The sequence below is a fragment of the Cervus elaphus genome, chromosome 22 (genome assembly GCF_910594005.1).
Source record: "Cervus elaphus chromosome 22, mCerEla1.1, whole genome shotgun sequence".
NCBI classification, from domain to species: Eukaryota; Metazoa; Chordata; class Mammalia; order Artiodactyla; family Cervidae; genus Cervus; species Cervus elaphus.
Window position 1 is genome coordinate 59,794,224 of NC_057836.1, and position 26,942 is coordinate 59,821,165.

At 37.3% G+C, this 26,942-nt stretch overlaps 1 protein-coding gene and 2 pseudogenes across 1 annotated transcript; 2 read left to right on the top strand and 1 right to left on the bottom strand.

Annotated features, from left to right (window-relative positions):
• The first annotated feature begins 991 nt into the window (after positions 1–991).
• Positions 992–3,820, top strand: LOC122680016 (annotated as a pseudogene).
• A 5,268-nt stretch (positions 3,821–9,088) lies between these two features.
• On the bottom strand, positions 9,089–10,962 carry LOC122680017 (olfactory receptor 6C70-like). The gene is given in 4 exon segments (XM_043880832.1): positions 9,089–9,192; positions 9,195–9,674; positions 9,677–9,958; positions 10,935–10,962. Coding segments are annotated over 4 exon segments (894 nt in total).
• A 1,446-nt stretch (positions 10,963–12,408) lies between these two features.
• LOC122680018 lies at positions 12,409–13,356 on the top strand (annotated as a pseudogene).
• The last annotated feature ends 13,586 nt before the right edge of the window (positions 13,357–26,942 follow it).

A 26,942-nucleotide genomic window follows, 5' to 3' on the forward strand; every position in this document is an offset into this window, starting at 1 on the left:
CAGATCTGAAAGAGACACGTGTACCTCAATGTTCATCGCAACACTGTTTATAATAGCCAGGACATGAAAGCAACCTAGATGCCCATCAGCAGACGAATGGATAAGAAAGCTGTGGTACATATACACTATGGAATATTACTCAGCCATTAAAAAGAATTCATTTGAATCAGTTCTAATGAGATGGATGAAACTGGAGCCCATTATACAGAGTGAAGTAAACCAGAAAGAAAAACACCAATACAGTATACTAACACATATATATGGAATTTAGAAAGATGGTAACGGTAACCTATATGCAAGACAGAAAAAGAGACAACAGATATATAGAACAGACTTTTGGACTCTATGCGAGAAGGCGAGGGTGGGATGATCTGAGAGAACAGCATCGAAACATGTATATTATCAAGTGTGAAACAGATCGCCAGTCCAGGTTGGATGCATGAGACAAGTGCTCAGGATTGGTGCACTGGGATGTCCCAAAGGGATGGGATGGGGAGGGAGATGGGAGGGTCGTTCAGGATGGGGAACACATGTAAATCCATGGCTGATTCATGTCAATGTATGGCAAAAACCACTACAATATTGTAAAGTAATTAGCCTCCAACTAATAAAAATAATTGGGAAAGAATAAATCAAAGTAGTAAGAAACATAAAAAAAAAAAAAAAAAAAAAAAGGAAAATACCCTGATGTTGGGAAAGATTGAAGGCAGGAAGAGAAGCGGGTGACAGAGGATGAGATGTTTGGATGGCATCACCGACTCGATGAACGTGAGTTTGAGCAAGCTCTGGGAGTTGGTTATAGACAGGGAAGCCTGTCATGCTGCAGTCCATGGGGTCACAAAGAGTTGGACATGACTGAGCTGAACTGAACGAAACTGAAGACAATCAGAATTAACATTTTGTTCTCCTTTCCAAATAATATTTCTTCTCTAGTAAGAGAAGCAATATTAACTGTGTAACTGTGATTTAGTCATAGTCAGTTCACGAGAGAATGAGATCAATGGCTGTGAAAATGGAGCAGGAAGCTATTTTGCAGTATGAGTAACAGCTAAATAATAACTATGAAGTTGATAATTTACTGAATATTGTTATGAATTTCTGTATAAGTCAGAGTTCTTTTTCGAGGGTGTCTGATTCCAAACTCTTGAGATTTCTACTATATTTTAAAAACTCAACTGTACTCCAACGTCCCAGAGGTAATAGAAAGTCCTTTCTAGATTTGGCTCCGAATAGAGAATCAGGGCAAAAGAAACCAATCCAGTGCTAATATACCACTAATATTGTTCAGCTGAATCCTGAATAATGAGATTTTGAACTGTGTGGGTCCACTTATAAGCATATTTTTTTCAATATAGTGGAACACTTTTGGAGATTTGCTACAATTAAAAAAATTAAAAATTCACAGAGGAACCATGTACCCTAGAAATAACAAGACATTTATGGAAAAGTTGTATGTGTCATAAGTGCAAATATATGTATATGGATGCCAGTGTATCTTTGTAAACTCAGAAGGCATTGTTGTTGTTCAGCCACTAAGTCATGTCCAATTCTGGAAACATAACCTACCTGCCAAATTGTTACTGTTCAGTTGCTAAATTGTGTCCGACTCTTTGCAACCCCATGAACTGCAGCACACCAGGCTTTCCTGTCTTTCACTGTCTCCCAGAGTTTTCTCTGTGTCATTACACACTAATGACTGTGTAAAAAAAAAAAAAGAGATTCAAAGTTAGAAAAATCAGAATGATGATATGGGATCCCTTTGAAAAATGATAACTGGGTCCCCAGTTGCTTGCCTATGATCATATAGTGGTTAGTACTCTGACATGTGAACAATGACTGATATTTAATTTAAAGAACATTTGGCTCCAGGTAAAATAGCTACAAAAATGTGCCATTGATTTCAAATGCAATAAAAGTCTTATAGGTGTTAGAAGAGCAATGGGTCACCGGAATTGAATGTCAGGTTGAAGAAGCTTAAAGCATAAACTGAGCAGGAATGAGATGAGAAGACAAGACACTAATATCTTGCCAAAGGCATTGAAAACATAATGAAAATAGGCACGGCATGGGAGAATAATTTTGATGATATTTAAAAAGCTGTCACTTCAGAGCTTCAGGAACCACAGTCAATTACCTGAAAAATAACATGAATGCACATGAGCATATTTCTTTGCAAATAATACAATCTTTCTTCACATTATAGATAAAATGAGGGTTCAGTCATGTCCAACTCTTTGCGACCCCAAGGACAGTAACCCAGCAGACTCCTCTGTCCATGGGATTCTCCAGGCAAGAATGCTCAAGTGGGTTGCCATTTCCTTCTCCAATAGATAAAATAGTAGTGCTTGAAACCAACTATGAATTAAGAATAGGAAAACAAGTAGAAAAGAATAAATGGAGAGAGGAAAGTGTTATGATCCAAGCTTCTGTTTTGTCATCATTCTTCTCTGTTTTCCAAGAGAAATACATCTTACCCTTTAAAGAATCCTTGGAAAGTAACAGTTGAAGAGAATTCATCTTCATCATCTGGATACATCCCATATCCAAAGTTTGTCTTGGATTAAAAAAACAATTAAATACACATGAAATAGTATCATCTTTTTTCCCTACTTTTTTGTAAATTTAGTCCACATCATGAATTAACAAACATTTGTACATTTTGAGGGGCAAACACTGATCTGAGAAAAAGTTGATTTGATAATAGCATAAATCCTAAAGGAATAATCCACTCTCACATTTGTAAATTCAGAAAGACCGTCAGACCAGTGATGATACTGATTACAATGTGAAGGGCTAGCTAAATGTAGACCAATGTGAAGGCATAAATAAATGTAGACTGATGTGAAGGGATAAGTAAATATAGACTGGCTTGTTTGGCTGTAACTACAAAGTGTTTTGCTACAGAATTCATATACCAACCTCTTCATAAAAATCTCTTTTATTTCCACTTGTCAATTGGATAGATTTCAAAACTCAGTGGTGAAAAATCACACAGCAATAACAACTGTCATCCTCCTGGGACTGACAGATGACCCACAACTGCAAATCCTGCTTTTCATCTTTCTATTTCTCACTTGCCTGTTGAGTGTAACAGGGAACTTGATGATCATCACACTCACATTGGTAGACTCCCATCTTAAAACTCCTATGTGCTTCTTCCTCAGAAATTTTTCCTTCTTGGAAGTCTCATTTACCACTGTCTGTATTCCTAGGGTTTCTGTACAGTATATCAACTGGGGACAATACCATCTCCTACAATGCTTGCACAAGTCAAATATTTTTATTATTCTGTTGGGAGCAACAGAATTTGTTCTGCTGGCAGCCATGTTGCTATGACCACTATGGCCATCTGTAAACCCCTGCATTACATGATCATCATGAACAATAGAGTCTGCACCTTCTTTGTCCTCAGCTGTTGGGTTTCAGATTTGATGATCATTGTTCCACCCCTAGCTTGGGTTTCCAACTGGAATTCCATGATCCCAATGCCATTGATCATATTAGATGCAATGCAGGTCCGCTCCTAAAGATCTCGTGCTCAGATACACGGGTAATAGAACAAATGATTATCCTTGTGGCTGTGTTTGCCCTCATTATCACCCTAGTGTGTGTATTCCTGTCCTACACATACATCATTAGGACAATTCTGAGGTTTCCCTCAGTCCAACAAAGGAAAAAGGCCTTTTCTACCTGCTCATCCCACATCACATGTGGAAGCTGTATCTTCATCTGCGTCAGACCCCTGCAAAGGGAGAGGGGGCCCAGTGCCCGCCACTCTGAGCCCTTTGTTGAGCCCCTTCATTTGCACCCTGAGGAGTAAGCAAGCAAAGCGGCTCTCAATAACTCCATGAGGAGGAGTACATTCCTCCCAAAAGAATCCAAGTTTTCATCAGAGTAGAATGAAACTCTTCTAAATATTTAACTACAGCTTCTAATTATTTCGTTGCTTTGTACCTATCATTTCATCACTTTATCCATCTCAAAGTCATTTAATACTGTTTCCTAATCTCACCTTAATTAAACTTCTGTCAAACCAAACTCATGCATGGTGTTTTCTCTTATTGTGAAGCCATAAAATATACTTCCAAGTAATTAAACTTGTCTCCACTGCTGACCTAGTCTTTTCTTCAATGATCTAAGAGAAGTAGGAAAGTAATAGTATTTAAAGCACATAAATTATTTAGAAGATACATTATGTAATAATAATACTAATTTTACTAATAGTACTCTAAAATAAAATTATAAAAATTAAGACCATAAATCTAAGGCTCAAATAAAACAGAAGTCAAAAACAATAAAAATGTACTAAAAATAAATTTGTCCAAATAGATATTCCAGGCTAATTAAAATAATGAAACAACAAACAGGAATTAAATATATCAGTGGGTGTTTCACAATGATCTGAATTCTAAAAAATGGGAGAAACTTCACAATCACTGATAAGATGTATTAGCTATATAGTTTCTATTCACTTAAAAGGGATGCATCTAATTTTAAAAGAAATTTAAACATAACATCACTTATTATCAGTTACAAAATTAGAATAGATGTATGAGTGATTTAGAGTATTAAATTTTAAATGCTCATAGGACAACTACGTATTAACACAAGGGCAACTGAATGATTTTAAAAGCTATCAGAGGTATCCTAAACAACAGAAACAGAAAGTTACAAAAGAAAGTAAATGTTGTAATTATGATCAAGGGAACAATTGAAGATAGTATCACTAAATTTGATAACTTAGAATCTGAAGCAAGTAACAGTGTGCTTGTCAATTAAAAAAAAAAAAAAGGAAGGAATGAAGAAAGAAAGAAGACCTTCCCTGATAATACATTCACTTTTTCATTATTTTCATTGAAAGTAAACAATTACTTCTACTGACTAAGGAACAAAAAAGACCAAAACAAAACAAAACAAAAACAAACAAACAAACAAAAAACCCACTGTTTTAAAAATTTGAAAAATCGTGCCTGATGTTAAATGAAAACCTCAGAAAAGATTTATTTTTAATTGTAAAGTGGGTTTTGAAATAACCAATATTCTTTTAAATTATTTCTATTGGCATAATTTTGCCTTTACCAATCCCATAAATATGTTTCAGTTATATTAAAATGTAGACAGAAGACGACTAAGTAAATTAACTAATATATTACAGGTAGCAAAGATTGGAGTCTGGATTTTAATTTCAAGTCATGTTTAAACTGCTACAGTACATTACCTATCAAGCAGCAATGTGGTTTTTGTGGGGCAGGGACAGGAAAAGACATTGTAATTGAAAAATAAATGAAAGTAATTGAAAGACACTGTAATTGAAAGTATACACACCAGCTAATAGGAGAGATCTTTACCTGCAATAGTACACTCTTAAGTTATCAATATGCCTAATTATCTCTGTTAAATTACTATATTGATATCAAAGAAAAACTGCTGTCTAAACATTTCAGAATTTATGTAATAGACTTTATATAGCATGATCTGTCCTATTGCAGCATATTAAGGAATGTATGTTTTGATAAGAAGGAACACAAGAAAAAATTGGAACTATCACCTCCCTGCAGCTTTGAAACATAAATCATCAACATGACCTCATGAAATATACAACAGAGAGCTCTTAGATACTAAAGTCACTATGAGAAATATCAGAATAAACAAATCTGCACAAGAGACTCTAAAGTAGTCATTATTGAAACCAGAATAATTATGTGACACTTAGAAATGTGTGGCTAATAAGTTAATAAATGATGAATATAATTATTCATTATATATAATTTCAAAAGAGATGAATGATTTTAATTACTTAATTTAGATAATGTCCTGTAAAAGCTATATGTTAAAACAAGAACAAGTTCAGGACATCAATATGTAAAATTCAGAAAGTATAGGAGTAGAAGCCAAAAGTTGCTCCAATTTCTTTATATGTGGAATTTTAAGTGTCACACGGTCACGTCTAACTCTTTGCAACCCCAGGGACTGTAGACCACCAAGCTTCTCTGTCCATGGGATTCTCCAGGCAAGAAAACAAGAGTAGGTTGCCATTTCTTCCTCCAGGAGATCTTTCCCAACCAGGGATCGAAACTGCGTCTCCTAAATCACAGGTGTTTTCTTTACTGCTGACTCATCTGGGAAGCCCATCAAAACAATGATAATAAGTAATTAATATTTGAGCTCCTGAGATTTTATTGTGTTGAAAAGTAGCATCCCTTTAACATGGAGGTTAAAAATGTAAAATGGTGGCAGCATTGTAGCTTGAGAGAAAGAAGGCTAAGAAAGCTGAATACAGAGAAGGTCCATTTGGTTAGGATTGCTTACTAGCACTTTTTTTTTTTTTTTTGGTGTTATGTTTCCCTAAGTGTTTGTGATGACTGTGGCCTTTGTTGATGTCTGTTCATTTGAAGAAGTGGGCACCACTTCCAAGCTTCACAGACTGGCTTTGAGAGGGAAAGCCCATCACCACCCAGCCCTCCCAGAGGTTCTGGGCTCACCATCTGATAGAGTTCATGGATGAGCTTGATGCTGAAGTCCAGTACCACTTATTGAAAAGAGTATTGTAGACTGAAAAAATAATGCACAATGTGAGAGTTGTGAGTTATGTTTCATTTGGGGCATCATGAGGGCTGTAGCCTGGGAGACAGCATTACAGATAGCATTGAGAAACTGACCTCACTGTGGACCCCAGCATCAGGGTCACTCAGCTACCTCCTATGCCAGGCTGGGCCCATGGCCCAAAGCTCTAGGCCAGTGCCTGCTCCAGCACCACCAGCCCATGCGGGTCCAAGATCCAGACTTGCCCCTGTGTTCCCATTCTCCAGGAATGCCCCTCACAGACTTAGGCTGAAGGTCCACCCCCATGTACACAGGCTCCAGAACCAATACCACAGTCTAAGACCAGGCATGCTTCCAGAGACATGGGTGCCAGAGCACCCTAGTGGACCCCAACACCAGGATGGTCCCCACAGGCTCCAGAGCAGGTCCATCCCCAGGCACCAGGCTCAGCACAGCATCCCACCACCTCTTGCAGACTCAGGCTCATGCCCCATCCTGCACCAGATCTTCCTTGGGCACCTGGGTGCCAGGATTGCCATAATGGATTCAGATGTCAGACCTGCCCCAGGGGACCCAGGCTCCAGGCACACACCTGCAGACACAGGCACCAGGTCAGCCCTGGTGGACCTAGGCAGCAGGCCAATTTGATGGGAAAGGAATTAAATGGTAATGGAATGGAAATGGTGATGGTAATGGTAATTAAAACAGAAATAAACAAATGGGACCCAGATAAACTTAGAAGATTTGCACAGCAAAGGAAACAATAAACACAAGAAAGAAAATCAATAGAATGGGGCAAAATATTTGCAAATGATGTGACCAGCAAAGGATTAATTTCTAAAAATATATAAATAGCTCACACAGCTCAATATCTAAGAAATAAACAACCCAATCAAAACATGGGCAGAAGATCTAAATAGATATTAATCCAAAGAAGACATACAGATGGCTAAAAGGCACACGAAAAGATGTTGAAAATCACTGATTACCAGAGAAATGCAAATCAAAACTACAATGAGGTACCACCTCATACTAGTCAGAATGGCCATCATCAAAAAATCTACAAACAATAGTGCTGGAGAGGGTGTGGAGAGAAGAGAACACTCCTATGTTGTTGATGGGAATGTGAGTTGGTGCAGTCACTGAAAAACGGTATGGAGGTTTCTAAAAAAAACCTAAAAATAGAACTAATGTATGAATTAGCAATCTTACTTCGGGGGCATACCTAGAGTAAACTAAAATTTGAAAAGACACATGCATCGCAAAATTCATTTCAAAACTATTTACAACAGTCCTTACATGGAAGCAAACTAAACTCTCATCAGCAAATGACTGGATGAAAAAAAGTGTGGTACATATACACACAATGAAATATTATTCAGCCATTAAAGCAAAATGAAATAATGCCATTTTGCCATTTGCAGCAGCATGGATGAACCTAGGGATTATCACAATGAGTGAAGTAAGCCAGACAGAGAAAGACAAGTATCATATGATATGGCTCAAGTGGTAAAAACCGGCCTGCAACGCAGGAGACAGAGGAGACACAGGTTCAGGAAGATGCCCTAGAGTAGGAAATAGCAACCCACTGCAGTGTTCTTGCTTGCAAATCGGGTGCACAGAGGAGCCTGGTGGGTACAGTCCACAAAGGCACAAAGAGTCGGACACAACTGAGCACGCAGTCATGACACACAATTGCTTATATGTGGATTAAAAAAAAAATGATACAGATTAACTTACAAAACCAAATAAACTCACAGGCACAAAAAACAAACTTACATTAACCGAAGAGGAAAGAAGGGGTAAATCAGGAGTTTGTCATAACATGTGCACACTACTATAATAAAAATATATAACCAACAAGGACCTACTGTACAACACAGGAAACTGTGTGCATATTTTGCAATAACCTACAAGGGAACAGAGACTGAAAAAAGAACATATATAACTTAATTATTTTGCTGTACACCTGAAACTAATACATTATAAATCAACCATGTTTCAATTTAAAAATAGGAAATTATTCTTGTTTACTAAGCTGACAAAAATTTTAAAAATGATTCAAAAAAAGTTTACAAAATAATGCTCTACATTACACTTATAAAGAATAAGATCTCTTGGAGATTCTTAAGTATATTTAATAATTCAGTTTAAGAATTTTTAAAACTATGGCTTTTAAATGAATCATGGAACATTCATTTAAATTACTTAAGAAATACAATACTCCCAAAATTTATATATCATAATACAACCAAATCCCTCCATTCATTTTATTCTAACATGCTATTAAGGAAAATACATTTTGCAATTTTATATTTCTAACACAGAAATACTTTATTTTGAAGAACAGAAAGTTAAATTCAGATATATAGAATGGAAAGGGTTTCTAAGCTCAGGTAAGCATAAATGATAAAATAAATTAAATATTAGAGATCAATTCTTGTACTAGAATCATCAAAATAGCTTTTTTTCAATGTTTCTTTTATGCTTTTATGTTGATTATTTCAATAAACAATATTACTTGCCTGAAGCAGAAAATATCTTTCTAAATACATCTGAAGGCTTGTTTAACTTGCTGGTTCCTGAGAGTATAAATGAATGGGTTCAACAAAGGGGCAACTGAAGTATTTAATACAGCCACTCCTTTGCTTCATTTGCTGAAGGCTTTATGTAGATGAATACACAACTACCGTAAGTGATGGATAGAACAATCATGTGAGAAGAGCAGGTAGAAAAGGCTTTTTTCTTTTGTTGAGCTGAAGGGAATTTTAGAATTGTCTTGATGATGTAAGAGTAAGAAAGAATTACCAATAGCAGTGTGACCACAAGGATTATTGCAGCTAATAAAAATGCAATCATTTCTAGTAAATATGTGTCTGAGCAAGAAAGTTGTAGGATAGGAGAAATATCACAAATGAAATGATCAATGACATTTGAATCACAGAAATCCAGGTGAAGACCCAAAATCAGTGGAGGGAAAATGACCGGGAAGCCAGTTGCCCAAGAACTGAGTACCAGCTGATGAAAAATCATGCTGCTCATGATGGATGTACAATGCAAAGGCTTGCAGATGGCGACATAGCCGTCATAGGACATAGCCGCCAGAAGGCAAAATTCTGTAACTTCCAAGAATATGTAAAAAATAACTGAGCCATGCAACCAGTGTAAGAAATCGTCTTTTCTCTGTTCACAGTGGTGATTAGGGATCTGGGGATGCAAGCACTTGTGAACGAAATTTCCAGGAAAGAGAAATTAGGGAGGCAGAAATACATTGGGGTCTTGAGATGGGAATCTAACAGAGTGAGGGCAAAGATGGTTAAGTTTCCGATCATGCTCAACGTATAATTTAGAAGCAGAACCAAAAAAATTAGGATGTGTAACTGGGAATCATCTGTCAGTCCCAGAAGGATAAACTCTGTGCCTTGTATGGTTCTTCTTTATCCTCTGTGATTTCAAACAATTTCTTGTAATAAAAAAGGTATAAAAATAAGAAACTACAGGAATAGATTTACCTTTAAGACATGATATATTAAAGGATACAAGTGCACAAACATAGCCATTTGCCTGAGTTTGAAGATATGCTCTAGAACTGTGCTGCAAATACTATTATTACCGAAGTCAACTCAGTTTTGGAAATTGACCTATAAAATCCATAAGAGTTGTTTTTTTTCAGCCTTATTTACAAACTTCCAGGCAATTACAACTGATTCCAATTTGTCCATTGTTAAATAAATTAAATAAATCCTTGGTTCAGATTTCAAAAATAATTCATTCATTTTTAATTAACTTCATCAAAACAAAATTATACCAGTGAAGTGAATTAAAACCTACAGTTAAATTCTGCTACTTTAGATTTCATATTAAAGGGCCATTTGATTCAAGCCCAATTAGTCACCTAGAGAAGCGACTTCCCTAGGAACTACTGATGAAGGCCTAGAAAGGACAAGAGAAAAAGGGAACATACGTGTGTAGTATCACAGCAAAATAAATACCTGTCGAATCTAGGAAAAATTGAAAATGAATATAAAGCAGATACAATCACATTTGCAAAAAATTACAATGCATTTAGAACTTCAACATTTTGCTGCATGTAATGGAGACCAAGTAATAAAAGAGAAAACACAGAAAAGATCATCACAATCTCCACCCAGTTACACAGATTCAGAGTCTAACATCACTTGCCATTAAATTATCTTTTAATCAGGTATTAAATTACAGTGCATATATGTTTTCCATGAAAAGGAAATCTTTCAATAAAACATATTTTATTCTCTAATATTTGTATAAAAGCAAAAGAATTTTAGTGAAATCAGAGTACTAATTGGTTATATATTTTAGAGCCATATATTCAACTAAAATATACTCAATGATGAACTTCATTCCCCTCCTACTCTGAAGAAATCTTTCTTTATCAACCATCTGTGAAATAGGTTGACTATTTCCAAATAAACTTAGAATATAAGCACTGCAAAAAAAGGAAAATAGACTACATCATAGAGTATACAATGTTTTCTTCATTTTAAAATAAATTAATGTAAATTACCTTCCTTCTCAGCAATTATTTTGCCAGTCAGTATTTTTGCCTGTTCTGAAGCTTTTCTTCTTTTCCTTATTGCATATATAATATTTTTCCTTCTACATGATTTAGCCTGTTACTTCATATAGGAATTCAAACACACCACATTATTTAGATAAATAATTTTATTTATTATTTATATAAATAAAAGCAAATCAAATCTTTGTTTTTCATTTCATGTATATTAGCATATTCTTCTCCTCTTAGATTAACACTCCAATGAATTAGCTCCAGGCTGTTAATGGAAAAGGCAGCTCTTAGAGAACCATAGATAAATCTAAACCTTCTTTCCTTGATCTGGTCTTTATTTGACCCTGTTTATTTTGTTAACATGCTCTTTCCCTAATTTCTACTTTTTTTCTGAAAAATATATTGAACTTTCTTATAGTTTAATTGTTGGTATTAGAGTAATTTCAAAATCAAGAAGCAGATATTTGTTCTTCAACCAGTGCAGATTTGAAAGTCCATAATTATCAGTGATAAACTGTCATATATCAAAGTGTTGGTCAGAATTAGTACTCCTCAGGGAGTTAATTTTTCTGATTTTTCAAAAATGTATTAAAACATGTGAAGTAAATTCTCCAAGAAAAACTTCCCCCAACTTTGTAATGTTTGACGGTCATCTAGAGTTGCCAAGGTTCTCCTTGTCTGAAAAGAAACTAAAGTCTCTCAGTCCTGTCCGACTCTTTGCAACCCCATGAACTGTAGTCTACCAGGCTCCTCTGTCCATATCTAGAGCAGCAGAATAATCATCTTTCCCTCTACATTCCCACACAGCAGTGTCTGGTATAAACTATGAAGAACTGGAAATGTAAGTGCAAATACATATCTCAAGCTTCATGTTCTTGCATTTACAGATTCATAAATAGATGAGAAATAAGCAATGCTTTATTCAAAGAGAATTAATATCACCTTTAAATTGCTGTTATTTATTTGTGTGTTATTTACCTGGTAGCAATAATTATTTTTAAATATTTAAAAGAAAAGTAAGACACTACTTAAACTGCCATTAGTAGAAAATTGGGAGTTTACTAAAAGAAAAGTTAAGCTGTAATTCAGCAATTAAAACATATTTAAAAGTTTCACTTGATCATTAGGTACAAATAGATGGGGAAACTCAGCTCATGTAAAACAAATGTATTCCTTAGATCAACAAGTAAAGCCCATGGATGTTGGATGAGTCAAATAAGCAAGAGAGTTCTCATCATTGGCTGTTTTCATCATTGAATTCTGCAGTTCAAATCTCTCTGATATTTAGAGGTAGGTTTGGCAAAACCCAGGAGTCAATAATGAGAAATCACACTGCAGTAACAGTATTCATCCTTCTGGGACTGACAGACGATCCTCAGTTACAGATTTTGCTCTTTAATTTTCTATTTATCACCTACATTTTGATTATAACTGGAAATCTGACCTTCATTACCCTAACTTTGGTGGATCCCCACCTTAAAACGCCCATGTATTGTTTTCTCCAAAATTAATCTTTCTTAGAAATCTTGTTTACAACCACCTGTATTCCAAGATTCCTCTACAATATGTCAACTGGGGACATAGTGATTACCTATAAGGTATGTTTCATACAACTATTTTTAACCTGTCTCTTTGAGGTAACTGGATTTTTTCTCTTGGCAACCATGCCATATGATCGTTACATAGCCATCTGCAAACTCTTGCATTATATGATGATCATGAGCAACAAACTGTGCAAAACAATGGTCATTGCTGCTGCTGGATGGCAGCACTTATGACTATCCTCCCATCACTCAGCTTAGATTTTCATCTGGAATTCTGTGATTCAAGCATCATTGACCATTTTGCCATTTGACCATTTTGATGTATCACCCCTCCTGAAGATCTCATGCTCAGACACATGGTTAATTGAGCAGACGGTTATAGCCTGTTCTGTACTGATCTTCATCATCACTCTTCTTTATGTAGTTATCTCCTACATATACATCATAAGGACAATTCTAAAATTCCCTTCTCTTCAACAAAGAAAAAAAGTTTTTTCTACATGTTCTTCCCAAATGATTGTACTTTCCATCTCTTATGGCAGTTGCATCTTCATCTATATCAAACCATTTGCAAAAGAAGAGGTAAATATTAACAAAGGTGTATCACTACTTATTTCTTCCATATCACCAAAGTTGAATTCTTTTATATATACTCTGAGGAATAAGCAAGTTAAACAAGGCTTTGATGACTCACTCAAAAAAATTACTCTTAATTTCTCTTAAGAAAGTAAAATATATCTGTCAATAAGCCAGCTCAAAAGGTGCACATCTATCTCATTTTCACAAATTTAGAAAGAAGTTCCTAATTTTTTAGCTTGTAGACCAATCAGGTTGACTTCAGAGCCACTTAATCATTAATTTTCCCTTCCATTCATATACTGAAGAATTAATTATTAAACATCGCTCTATGAAGAAAAAAAATATCACTTTTAATTTTTTAACCAGACCTACCATGTTCAAGTCATTCCTGTTACTTCTTTTAAATTATATTCCCAGACATTTTGTATTACTGGCATAGAGAAGTCTTTCTTTTTTTAGAATTATAATTGATATGCACTATTATTACCTTCAAATGCACAGTGACTCCATATTTTTATACATGGTAAAATAATCACCACAATATGTCTAGTTATGGCCAGTCTGTTGAGCTTCCAGATGTTAACATATTAATAAGAGATGATTGTTGGCAATGTTAAATGAATGTTGTTAACATCTTAGATGAAACAGAAAAATTACTTGAAAGATAAATATTACAAACCTAACTCAAAAATAAATAGAGAATATTTATTTTAGTACTTTTCTTTCTGTTTCAGAAATTAAATTAACATCTAAAAATCTTTTCATTAAAAAAAAAAAAAAAAACTCCAAATCATGTTAACTCAAAATCATGTGGATGAATACTATCAAAAGGATAAATTACTCATTCTATGCAAATTGTTACAGAACACACAAAAGATAACACTTTTCAATCTCTATGAAATCCATATAAACGATATAAATACCAGGCCATAAAATTACAAAAATGAAATTGTAGACCAACACTCCTTATGATGACACATGCAAACATCCTTAACAATTTGCTATCAAAGCTCAATGATAATTGTTGTTGTTTTTGCTTAATCACTCAGTTGTGTCCAACTCTGTGACTGCATGGACTGCAGCATGCCAGGCTTCCCTGTCCTTCACTATCTCCTGGAGTTGACTCAAACCCATGTCCATTGAGTCAATGATGCCATCCAACCACCTCGTCCTCCATAGCCCTCTTCTCCTCCTGCCTTCAATCCTTCCTAGCATCAGGGCCTTTTCAAATGAGTTAACTCTTTGCATCAGGTGGCCAAAGTGTTGGAGCTTCAGCTTCAGCATCAGTATTCCAGTGAATTTTCAGGGTTTATTTCCTTTAGGACTGAGTGGTTTGACCTCCTTGCAGTCCAAGGGACTCTCAAGAGTCTCCTCCAGCACCACAGTTCAAAAGCATCAATTCTTCAGCTTTCTTTATGATGCAACTCTCATGTCACATAACTACTAGAAAAACCATAGCTTTGACTATCCAGGCATTTGTTGGCAAAGTGATATCTCTGCTTTTTAGCACACTGTCTAGATTTGCTATAGCTTTTCTTCCAAGAAGAAAGAATATTTTAATTTCATGGCTACAATCACCATCCACAGTGATTTTGGAGCCCAAGAAAATAAATCTGTCACTGTTTCCATTGTTTCCCCATCTATTTGTATGAAGTGATGGGACCAGATGCCATGCTCTTAGTGTTTTGAATGTTGAGTTTAAGCCAGCCCGATAGTTACCACATAAATTATAATTACCAGGAAAATTATAATTGCCAGATAAAAATTGCAAGAAAACTTAGTAGACGCTTCATAAAGGAATTATATGAATAGTCAATAGGAACTAGGAAAGAAGTTCAAAATCATTATGATTAGAATATTCAAATTGAAATGAGTCAAACATTCCCTCAAATGGCCACAATTAGGACACAGGCTTAATGTAAGTCAAAAGGACAGAGAGCAACTGGAGCTATCATTCAGTGCTGGTGGGCATGTGTGAAGTGATGCAACTGCTTGGGAAAATATTCTGGCAGGTTCTTAAAAAGTTAAACATAGTTACCCTATGTCTCAGCTATTACTCTCCGATTAACCTAAGAAAAATGGAAATCAACATCCCCCAAAATGATATAAATGATTTTTTGTAGCCACTTGACACAGAGAGCTCAAAATTGCAAATATGTCAAATGCTTGTTTAAAAAAAAAAACAAAAAAAAAAACAGAGAAATATATTTTAGTTTATTCATACAATTAAAAAAACACTCAACTACAGAGTACATCATGAGAAATGCTGGGCTGGAGGAAGCACAAGCTGGAATCAAGATTGCTAGGAGAAATATCAATAACTTTAGATATGCAGATGACACCAGCCTTATGGCAGAAAGTGAAGAAGAACTAAAGGGCCTCTTGATGAAAATGAAAGAGGAGAGTGAAAAAGTTGGCTTAAAGCTCAACATTCAGAAAACTAAGATCATGGCATCCAGTCCCATTACTTCATGGCAAATAGATGGAGGAACAGTGGCTGACTTTATTTTTCTTGGCTCCAAAATCACTGCAGATGGTGATTTCAGCCATGAAATTTAAAGACGCTTACTCCTTGGAAGGAAAGTTATGACCAAACTAGACGGCATATTAAAAAGCAGAGACATTATTTTACAAACAAAGGTCCGTCTAGCAAGCCTATGATTTTTCCAGTGGTCATGTATGCATGTGAGGGTTGGACTATAAAGAAAGCTGAGTGCCGAAGAATTGTTGCTTTTGAACTGTGTGTTGGAGAAGACTCTTGAGAATCCCTTGGACTGCAAGGAGATCCAACCAGTCCACCCGAAGGAGATCAGTCTTGAGTGTTCATTGGAGGGACTGCTGTTGAAGCTAAAACTCCAATACTTTGGTCCCCTGATGCAGAGAGCTGACTCATTTGAAAAGACCCTGATGCTGGGAAAGATTGAGGGCAGAAGAAGAAGGGGACAACAGAGGATGAGATGGTTGGATGGCATCACCGACTCAATGGACATGGGTTTGGGTGGACTCCAGGAGCTGGTGATGGACAGGTAGGCCTGGCGTGCTGCAGTTGATGGGGTCGCAAAGAGTCGGACATGACTGAGCGACTGAACTGAACAACTACTCAAAGGTATAAACTGCTAAAACAAGGAAAATATAAAATTTCAAAAACATTGTGCTGAGTGAAGGATATCAGATACAAAATAGTACATGTTGTGTTACCTAAATTTAACACTCTAGAAAGGGGTTAAAAAAAAAAAAATAACCATAGTCACAAAAAGCAGGTCAGTGATTAAATGAGATCAAAGTGAGCTATATACTGTCTGGAAGCAAGATGAGGGAATGCTTTGGGGATTTGGGAGACATTATATAGCTTGTGGTGTGGTAATTAGTTGGATGGCTATATTTTTCAAAATTTCTCAAATTTTACAGTTAAAATGGATGCATTTCATTGTATATAATTTATATACAAATAAAACTGATATGAAAAGCAAAGAAAATGAGCAAAATATCTTCAACATGTACCTCACATAAATAAATATTTTGGGACTTCCTTGGTTGTCCAGTGGTTAAGACTCTGATTTCATTGCTGAAGGCCCAGGGTTCAATCCCTGGTCAGGGAAGTAAGATGCTGCATGCCTCATGGAGGATCTGGCCAAATAAATATATATTTTGGAATTAAACATATGAAAATGACATATGACTTCAAACACACATGCAGGCGCCCACAAAGAGTCCAAATGAGATGGTAAAAAACTGGAATTCTTATACACTCTACACAGGAGTGTAACTGATACATGAAGTTTGTAAAATACACTGCATGATCAACAATTAAAATCTTAGGTATATTATCACAAGTAAAATATATACACGTTAGAAAAAAAAAAACTGTATACAAGTGATTCTTATCGGTACTATGGGAAACAGGAAGACCTGGTGACTTCAGTGTACATTAAAAATAGTAAAAATAAAATTTGGCACAATTATACATTGAGATGTTATGCAGCATTGAAAATGAACAAACTATTGCTATATGAAACAAGTTTTTGGACATCACAAACACAAAAAATACTTGTATAAACAAGATGGATTCAAATTTATAGTGTAGAAGATGGTGGAGGAATAGGACAGGGAGACCACTTTCTACCCCACAAATTCATCAAAAGAACATTTGAATGCTGAGCAAATTCCACAAAACAACTTCTGAATGCTGGCAGAGGACATCAGGCACCCAGAAAGGCACTGCATTGTCTTTGAAAGGAGGTAGGATAAAATATCAGAGAAGGCAATGGCACCCCACTCCAGTACTCTTGCCTGGAAAATCCCATGGGTGGAGGAGCCTTGTGGGCTGCAGTCCATGGGGTCGTGGAGAGTCTGACACGACTGAGCGACTTCACTTTCACTTTCATGGATTGGAAAAGGAAATGGCAAGCCACTCCAGTGTTCTTGCCTGGAGAATCCCAGGGACAGCAGAGCCTGGTGGGCTGCCGTCTATGGGGTCTCACAGAGTCGGGCATGACTGAAACGACTTAGCAGCAGCAGGATAAATATAAAAGATAAAAAGAGAGACAAAAGAGGTAGGGACAGAAATCCATTCCAGGAAGGGAGTCTTAAAAAAGAAGTCTCCAAACACCAGAAACACTCTCACCGGCGGGTCTGTGGCAAACCTTGGAATCTCAGAGGGCAACATAACTGGGAGGAAAAATAAATAAGTAAATAAATAATTTAAACCCACAGATTACGTGCCCAACGGCAACTCCCATCAGAGAAGCAGCCCAGAAGCTTGCGTCCACCACTAGCAAGCAGGGGCTGGACAGAGTCGCGGGCTGCATTGCTCAGGGTAAGGACCAGGCCTGAATGCCCTGAGGGCAGTCTGAGGGAACTAACTCCAGATAGCAACCCAGACTGTGGGATAGCTATCCCATGAAAAACCCTAACCTAAGACACCGCCAGGCACGCTCACAGAACAAAGGACTGAGCAGAGTTAGCTGGCTGTGGACCGGCCCATCCCCCACCAGAGACAGGCAGGTGAGGGAGCCAGAGCCGGAAGCGGGCAATAGGCCCCAGAGAATCATCCTCTACCAAACTGCAAGCAGGCTTAGTTGCTAACCAAGACTCCTTGGGATTCCATACAGCCGACATCTGCTGGGAGGGTCGCAGCCAGAGATCAACTCCCCAGAAGCGACACACAGCACACCTGAGAAGGCACGCCCGTTGTACACCCAGAAAACCGAGCGGCTGGGCCGGGGGAGGCGATAAGACGCAGCCTCCAACTGGGGGCAACTGCGCTCACCAAGCACCTGGTCACCTGAGCTGCTTGGACCTGGGACGGGCACAAAACGCAGGCCCAGCCAAGTCTGCACCTTTGTGGAGTACCCGAGAACCCGAACCTGAGTGGCTTAGGCCTGGGAAGTGCACACAACTCAGGGCCCGCCTCAGACATTTCCCAGCAGAGCAACCTAGGGCCTGAGCAGTGCAGACTGGGAAAGTACACACGCCGTGAGCAGGGGCAGAGCCAGTGTGCTCGAGACACTGGGAGCACTCCCCACGCACCAGTGACAATTGTTGGCAGTGCTCCTCCACACAGCACGACTGAACAAGTGAGCCTAAAAAGTGACCACCACTGCCCCCTGGTGTCAGGGCGGAAATTAGACACTGAAGAGACCACCAAACAGAAGAAGCTAAAATAAACAGAGGGAACCGCTTTGGAGGTGACAGGTGCAATAGATTAAAACCCTTTAGTTAGCACCGACTACATAGGAAGGGGCCTATAGATCTTGAGAAGCATAAGCTGGATCAACAAACTATCTGAAAATGAACTGACCCCACACTGTCTGCAACAGCTCCAGAGAAAGTCCTAAATATATTTTTGCTATTACCATTTTTTTTAAATTTTAATATTTTTTAATTTTTAAGTACTCTATTACTCCTTTAATTTTAATTTTTATAACCTAATATTATTACCTTGTAAAAAAGAGACCCTATTTTTAAAGGAAACTTCATATATATATGTGTGTGTGTGTGCGTGTATATATATATATACACACATATACATATATATTATAATTTTTGTGACTTTGTTTTTTTTTTTTTTACTATTGTATTTTTGACAATCTAACCTCTACTCTAGATTTTTAATCTTTGCTTTTTGGTATTTGTTATAAATTTTGTACCTTTAAGAACTAAATCTTCAGTACCCATTTTTACTTGGGAGCGAGATTACTGGCTTGATTGCTCTCTCCTCCTTTGACTCTCCTTTTTCTCCTCCATGTCACCTCTATCTCCTCCCTCCCCCTTCTCTTCTCTACCCAAATCTGTGAATCTCTTTGTGTGTTCTGGGCTGTGGAGAACACTTATGGAACTGATTACTGGCTGGATCTGTCTCTCTCCTTTTGATTCCCCCTTTTATCTCCTGGCCACCTCTGTCTCCTTCCTCCCTATTCTCTTCTCTGTGTAATTCCGTGAACGTCTCTGAGGGATCCAGACTGTGAAGAGCACATAGGGAAGTGATTACTGGCTAGCTTGCTCTCTCCCATTTTGATTCCCCCTCTTCTCCTCCTGGTCACCTCTTTTGCTCTCCTCCCTCTTCTCTTCTCCATGTAACTCTGTTTACCTCTCTGGGTATTGCTCACTGTGGAGAAACTTTTCATCATTAACCAGATATTTTATCATTTGTACTGCATAGACAGAGAAGTCTTGAGGCTACTGTAAGAATAAGACTGAAAACCAGAGGCAGGAGGCTTAAGTCCAAAACCTGAGAACACCAGAGAACTCTTGACTCCAGGGAACATTAATCAATAGGAGCTCATCAAAAGCCTCCATGCCTATACTGAAACCTAGCACCACCCAAGGGCCAACAAGTTCCAGAGCAAAACATACCACACAAATTCTCCAGCAACACAGGAACAGAGCCTTGAGCGTCAATATACAGGGTTCCCAGAGTCACACCAAACTGACTGACATCTAAAACTCACTCCTGGACACTTCATTGCACTCCAGAGACACTAAATCCAGCTCCACCCACCAGAACACAGACACAAGCTTCCCTAACCAGGAAACCTTGACAAGCCACCTGTCCAACTCCACCCACAGTGAGGAACCTCCACAATAAAGAGGAAACACAAACTGCCATAATATGGAAAGGCCACCCCAAACACAGCAATATAAACAAGATGAAAAGGCAGAGAAATACCCAGCAGGAAAATGAACAGGATGAATGCCCAGCAAACCAAACAAAAGAGGAGGAGATAGGGAATCTACTTGAGAAAGAATTCCGAATAATGATAGTAAAAATGATCCAAAATCTTGAAAACAAAATGGAGTTAAAGATAATAGCCTGGAGACAAGGATTGAGAAGATGCAAGAAATGTTTAACAAGGACATAGAAGAAATTAAAAAAGAGTCAATATATAATGAATAATGCAATAAATGAATCAAAAACACTCTGGAGGGAACCAACAGTAGAATAACAGAGGCAGAAGATAGGATAAGTGAGGTAGAAGATAAAATGGTGGAAATAAATGAAACAGAGAGGAAAAAAGAAAAAAAGAATTAAAAGAAATGAGGACAAACTCAGGGACCTCTGGGACAATGTTAAACACCACAACATTCAAATCACAGGAGTCCCAGAAGAAGAAGACAAAAAGAAAGACCATGAGAAAATATTTGAGGAGATAATAGTTGAAAACTTCCCTAAAATGGGGAAGGAAATAGTCACCCAAGTCCAAGAAACCCAGAGTACCAAACAGGACAAATCCAAGGCAAAACACCCCAAGACACATATTAATCAAATTAACCGAGATCAAACACAAAGAACAAATATTAAAAGCAGCAAGGGAGAAATGACAAATAACACACAAGGCTATCCCCATAAGAATGACAGCTGATCTTTCAATAGAAACTCTTCAGGCCAGAAGGGAATGGCAGGAAATACTTAAAGTGATGAAAGAAAAAATCCTACAGCCCAGATTACTGTACCCAGCAAGGATCTCATTCAAATATGAAGGAGAAATTAAAAGCTTTACAGACAAGCAAAAGCTGAGAGAATTCAGCACCACCAAACCAGCTCTCCAATAGAAGCTAAAGGATCTTCTCTAGACAGGAAACACAGAAAGGGTATATAAACTTGAACCCAAAACAACAAAGTAAATGGCAACAGGATCATACTTAACATTAATTATCTTAAATGTAAATGAGTTGAATGCCCCAATCAAAAGACAAAGACTGGCTGAATGGATACAAAAACAGACCCCTATATATGTTGTCTACAAGAGATCCACTTCAAAATAAGGGACACACACAGACTGGACATGAAAGGCTGGAAAAAAATATTTCATGCAAATGGAGACCAAAAGAAAGCAGGAGTTGCAATACTCATATCAGATAAAATAGACTTTAAAATAAAGGCTGTGGAAAGAGACAAAGAAGGGCACTACATAATGATCAAAGGATCAATCCAAGAAGAAGATATAACAATTATACATATATATGCAACCAACATAGAGGTACTGCAATATGTAATACAAATGTTAACAAGTATGAAAGGGGAAATTAACAATAACACAGTAATAGAAATTCTGAAGAAGCTGAAGTTGAAGACCTACAAGACCTTTTAGAACTACCACCCAAAAAAGATGTCCTTTTCACTATAGGGGACTGGAATGCAAAAAGAAGAAGTCAAGAAACACCTGGAGTAACAGGCAAAGTTGGGCTTGGAGTATGGAATGAAGCAGGACAAAGGCTAATAGAGTTTTGCCAAGAGAACACAATGTTCATAGCAAACACCCTTTTCCAACAACACAAGAGAAGACTCTACACATGAACATCACCAGATGGTCAACACCGAAATCAGATTGATTATATTCTTTGCAGCCAAAAATGGAGAAGCTCTATACAATCAGCAAAAACAAGACCAGGAGCTGACTGTGGCTCAGATCATCAACTCCTTATTGCCAAAAACTGAAGAAAGTAGGGAAAAACACTAGACCATTCAGGTATGACCTTTATCAAATCCCTTATGACTATACAGTGGAAGTGAGAAATAGATTTAAGGGACTAGTTTTGATTGACAGAGAGCCTGATGAACTATGGACAGAGGTTCGTGATATTATACAGGCGATAGAGATCAAGGCCATCCCCATGGAAAAGAAATGCAAAAAGGCAAAATGGTTGTCTGAGGATGCCTTACAAATAGCTGTGAAAAGAAGAGAAGTGAAAAGTAAAGAAGAAAAGGAAAGATATTCCCATTTGATTGCAGCGTTCCAAAGAATAGCCAGGAGAGATAAGAAAGGCTTCCTCAGCAATCAATGAAAAGAAATAGAGGAAAACAGCAAAATAGGAAAGACTAGAGATCTCTTCAAGAAAATTAGAGATACCAAGGGAAGGATTCATGCAAAGATGAGTTCAATAAAGGACAGAAATGGTATGGATCTAACAGAAGCAGAAGATATTAAGAAGAGGTGGCAAGAATACACAGAAGAACTGTGCAAAAAAGAGCTTCATGACCCAGATAATCACAATGGTGTGATCACTCAGCTAGAGCCAGACATCCTGGAATGTGAAGTCAAGTAGGCCTTAGAAAGCATCACTACGAACAAAGCTAGTGGATGTGATGGAATTCCAGTTGAGCTGTTTCAAATGCTGAAAGATGATGCTGTGAAAATACTGCACTCAATACGTCAGCAAATTTGGAAAACTCAGCAGTGAGTACAGGAATGGAAAAGTCAGTTTTCATTCCAATCCCTAAGAAAGCCCATCGCAAAGAATGCTCCAACTACCGCACAATTGCACTCATCTCACATGCTAGTAAAATAATGCTCAAAATTCTCCAAGCCAGGCTTCAGCAAAACGTGAAGCGTGAACTTCCAGATGTTCAAGCTGGTTTTAGAAAAGGCAGAGGAACCAGAATCAAATTGCCAATATCCACTGGATCATTGAAAAAGCAAGAGAGTTCCAGAAAAACATCCATTTCTGCTTTATTGACTATGGCAAAGCCTTCGACTGTGTGGATCACAATAAACTGTGGAAAATTCTGAAAGAGATGGGAATACCAGACCACCTGACCTGCCTCTTGAGAAACCTGTATGCAGATCAGGAAGCAACAGTTAGAACTGGACATGGAACAACAGACTGGTTCCACATAGGAAAAGGAGTACATCAAGGCTGTATATTGTCACCCTGCTTATTTAACTTCTATGCAGAGTACAACATTAGAAACGCTGGGCTGGATGATGCACAAGCTGGAATCAAGATTTCCAGGAGAAATATCAGTAACCTCAGATATGCAGATGACACCACATTTATGGCAGAAAGTGAAGAGGAACTAAAAAGCCTCTTGATGAAAGTGAAAGAGGAGAGTGAAAAAGTTGGTTTAAGGCTTCACTTTCAGAAAACTAAGATCATGGCATCTGGCCCCATCACTTCATGGCAAATAGATGGGGAGACAGAGGAAATAGTGTCAGACTTAGTTTTTGGGGTCTCCAAAATCATGCAGATGTTGACTGCAGCCATGAAATTAAGAGACCTTTACTCCTTGGAAGGAAAGTTATAACCAACTTAGATACCATATTAAAAAGCAGAGACATTACTTTGCCAACAAAGGTCCATCTGGTCAAGGCTATGGTTTCTCCAGTGGTCATGTATGGATGTGAGAGTTGGACTATAAAGAAAGCTGAGCACTGAAAAATTGATGCTTTTGAACTGTGGTTTGGAGAAGACTCTTGAGAGTCTCTTGGACTGCAAGGAGATCCAACCAGTCCATCCTAAAGGAGATCAGTCCTGGGTGTTCATTGGAAGGACTGATGCTGAAGCTGAAACTCCAGTACTTTGGCCATCTCATGCAAATAGTTGACTCATTGGAAAAGACCCTGATGCTGGGAGGGACTGGAGGCAGGAGGAGAAGGGGACGACAGAGGATGAGATGGCTGGATGACATCACCAATTCGATGGGCATGACTTTGAATAAACTCCAAGACTTGGTGATCGACAGGGAGGCCTGGCATGCTGTGATTCATGGGATCACAAAGAGTCAGACACGACTGAGTGACTGAAGTGAATTGAAATGATCTTAATACCCCACTCAAACCTATGGATAGATCAACTAAACAGAAAATTAACAAGGAAACACAAACTTTAAATGATACAATAGACCAGTTAGACCTAACTGACATCTATAGGACATTTCATCCCAAAACAATGAATTTCACCTTTTTCGCTAGTGCACATGGAACCTTCCACAGGATAGATCACATCCTCCACCATAAATCTACCTTTGGTGAATTCAAAAAAACTTGAAATCATTCCAAGGGTCTTTATAACCACAACATAGTAAAAAGATATTAATTACAGTAGAAAAACTATTTAAAATTCCAATATATGGAGGCTGAACAACACGCTGCTGAATAACCAACACATCACAGAAAAAAATTTTGAAAAAAGATATCAAAGTATGCATAGAAATGAATGAAAATGAAAGGACAACAACACAAAACCTATGGGACACTGTAAAAGCAGTGCTAAGAGGAAGGTTCATAGCAATACAGGCTTACCTCAAGAATCAAGAAAAAAGTCAAATAAATAACCTAACTCTACACCTAAAGCCACTAGAGAAGGAAGAAATTATGAACCCCAGGGTTAGTAGAAGGAAAGAAATCTTAAAAAAAATTAGGGCAAAAATAAACGTAAAAGAAACAAAAGAGACCATAGCAAAATTCAACAAAGCTGAAAGCTGGTTCTTTGAGAAAATAAATAAAATTGACAAACCATTAGCCAGGCTCATCAAGAAACAAAGGGAGAGGAATCAAATCAACAAAATTAGAACTGAAAATGGAGAGGTCACAACAGACTACACAGAAATACAAAGGATCATAAGAGACTACTATCAGCAACTACATGCCAATAAAATGGACAACTTGGAAGAAATGGACAAATTCTTAGAAAAGTATAACTTTCCAGAACTGAACCAGGAAGAAATAGAAAATCAACAGACCCATCACAAGCACAGAAATCGAAACTGTAATCAGAAATCTTCCAGCAAACAAAAGCCCAGGGCCAGATGCCTTCACAGCTGAATTCTACCAAAAGTTTAGAGAAGAGCTAACACCTATCCTACTCAAACTCCTCCAGAAAATTGCAGAGGAAGGCGAGCTTCCAAACTCATTCTATGAGGCCACCATCACCATAATACCAAAACCAGACAAAGATGGCACAAAAAGAGAAAATTACAGGCCAGTATCACTGATGAACATAGATGGAAAAAATCCTTAACAAAATTCTAGCAAACAGAATCCAACAACATATTAAAAAGATCATACATGATGACCAAGTGGGCTTTATCCCGGGGATGCAAGGATTCTTCAATATCCACAAATCAATCAATGTAATACACCACATTAACAAATTGAAAAATAAAAACCATATGATTATCTCAAAAGATACAGAGAAAGCCTTTGACAAAATTCAACATCCATTTATGATAAAAACCCTCAAGAGAGCAGGAATAGAAGGAGCATACGCCAACATAATAAAAGCTATATATGACAAACCCACAGCAAATACTATCCTCAATGATGAAAAATTGAAAGCATTTCCCCTAAAGTCAGGAATAAGACAAGGGTGCCCACTCTCACTACTACTATTCAACATAGTTTTGGAAGCTTTGTCCACAGCAACCAGAGCAGAAAAAGAGATAAAAGGAATCCAGATTGGAAAAGAAGAAGTAAAACTCTCACTGTTTGCAGATGACATGATCCTCTACATAGAAAACCCTAAAGACTCCATCAGAAAATTACTAGAGCTAATCAATAAATATATTAAAGTTGCAGGATATAAAATTAACACACAGAAATCCCTTGCATTCCTATACACTAACAATGAGAAAACAGAAGGAGAAATTAACGAAACAATTCCATTCACCATTGCAATTAAAAGAATAAAATACTTAGGAATATATCTACCTAAAGAAACAAAAATTATATATATATATATATTATATATATATATATAATATATATAACTATAAAACACTGGTGAACGAAATCAAAGATGACACAAATAGATGGAGAAATATACTATGTTTATGGATCGGAAGAATCAATATAGTGAAAATGAGTATACCAGCCAAAGCAATCTATAGATTCAATGCAATCCCTATCAAGCTACCAACGGTATTTTTCAGAGAATTAGAACAAATAATTTCACAATTTGTATGGAAATACAAAAAACCTCAAATAGCCAAAGCAATCTTGAGAAAGAAGAATGGAACTGGAGGAATCAACCTGCCTGACTTCAGACTCTACTACAAAGCTACAGTCATCAAGACAGTATGGTACTGGCATAAAGACAGAAATATAGATCCATGGAACAAAATAGAAAGCCCAGAGATAAATCCACATACCTATGGACACCTTATCTTTGACAAAGGATGCAAGAATATACAATGGGGAAAAGACAATCTCTTTAACAATTGGTGCTGGGGAAAATGGTCAACCACTTGTAAAAGAATGAAAGTAGAAAACTTTCTAACACCATACAAAAAATAAGCTCAAAATGAATTAAAGATCTAAATGTATGACCAGAAACTATAAAACTCCTAGAGGAAAACATAGGCAAAACACTCTCTGACATAAATCACAGCAGGATCCTCTATGACCCACCTCCCAGAATAATGGAAATAAAAGAAAAAATAAACAAATGGGGCCTAACTAAAATTAAAAGCTTTTGCACAACAAAGGAAACTATAAGCAAGGTGAAAACAC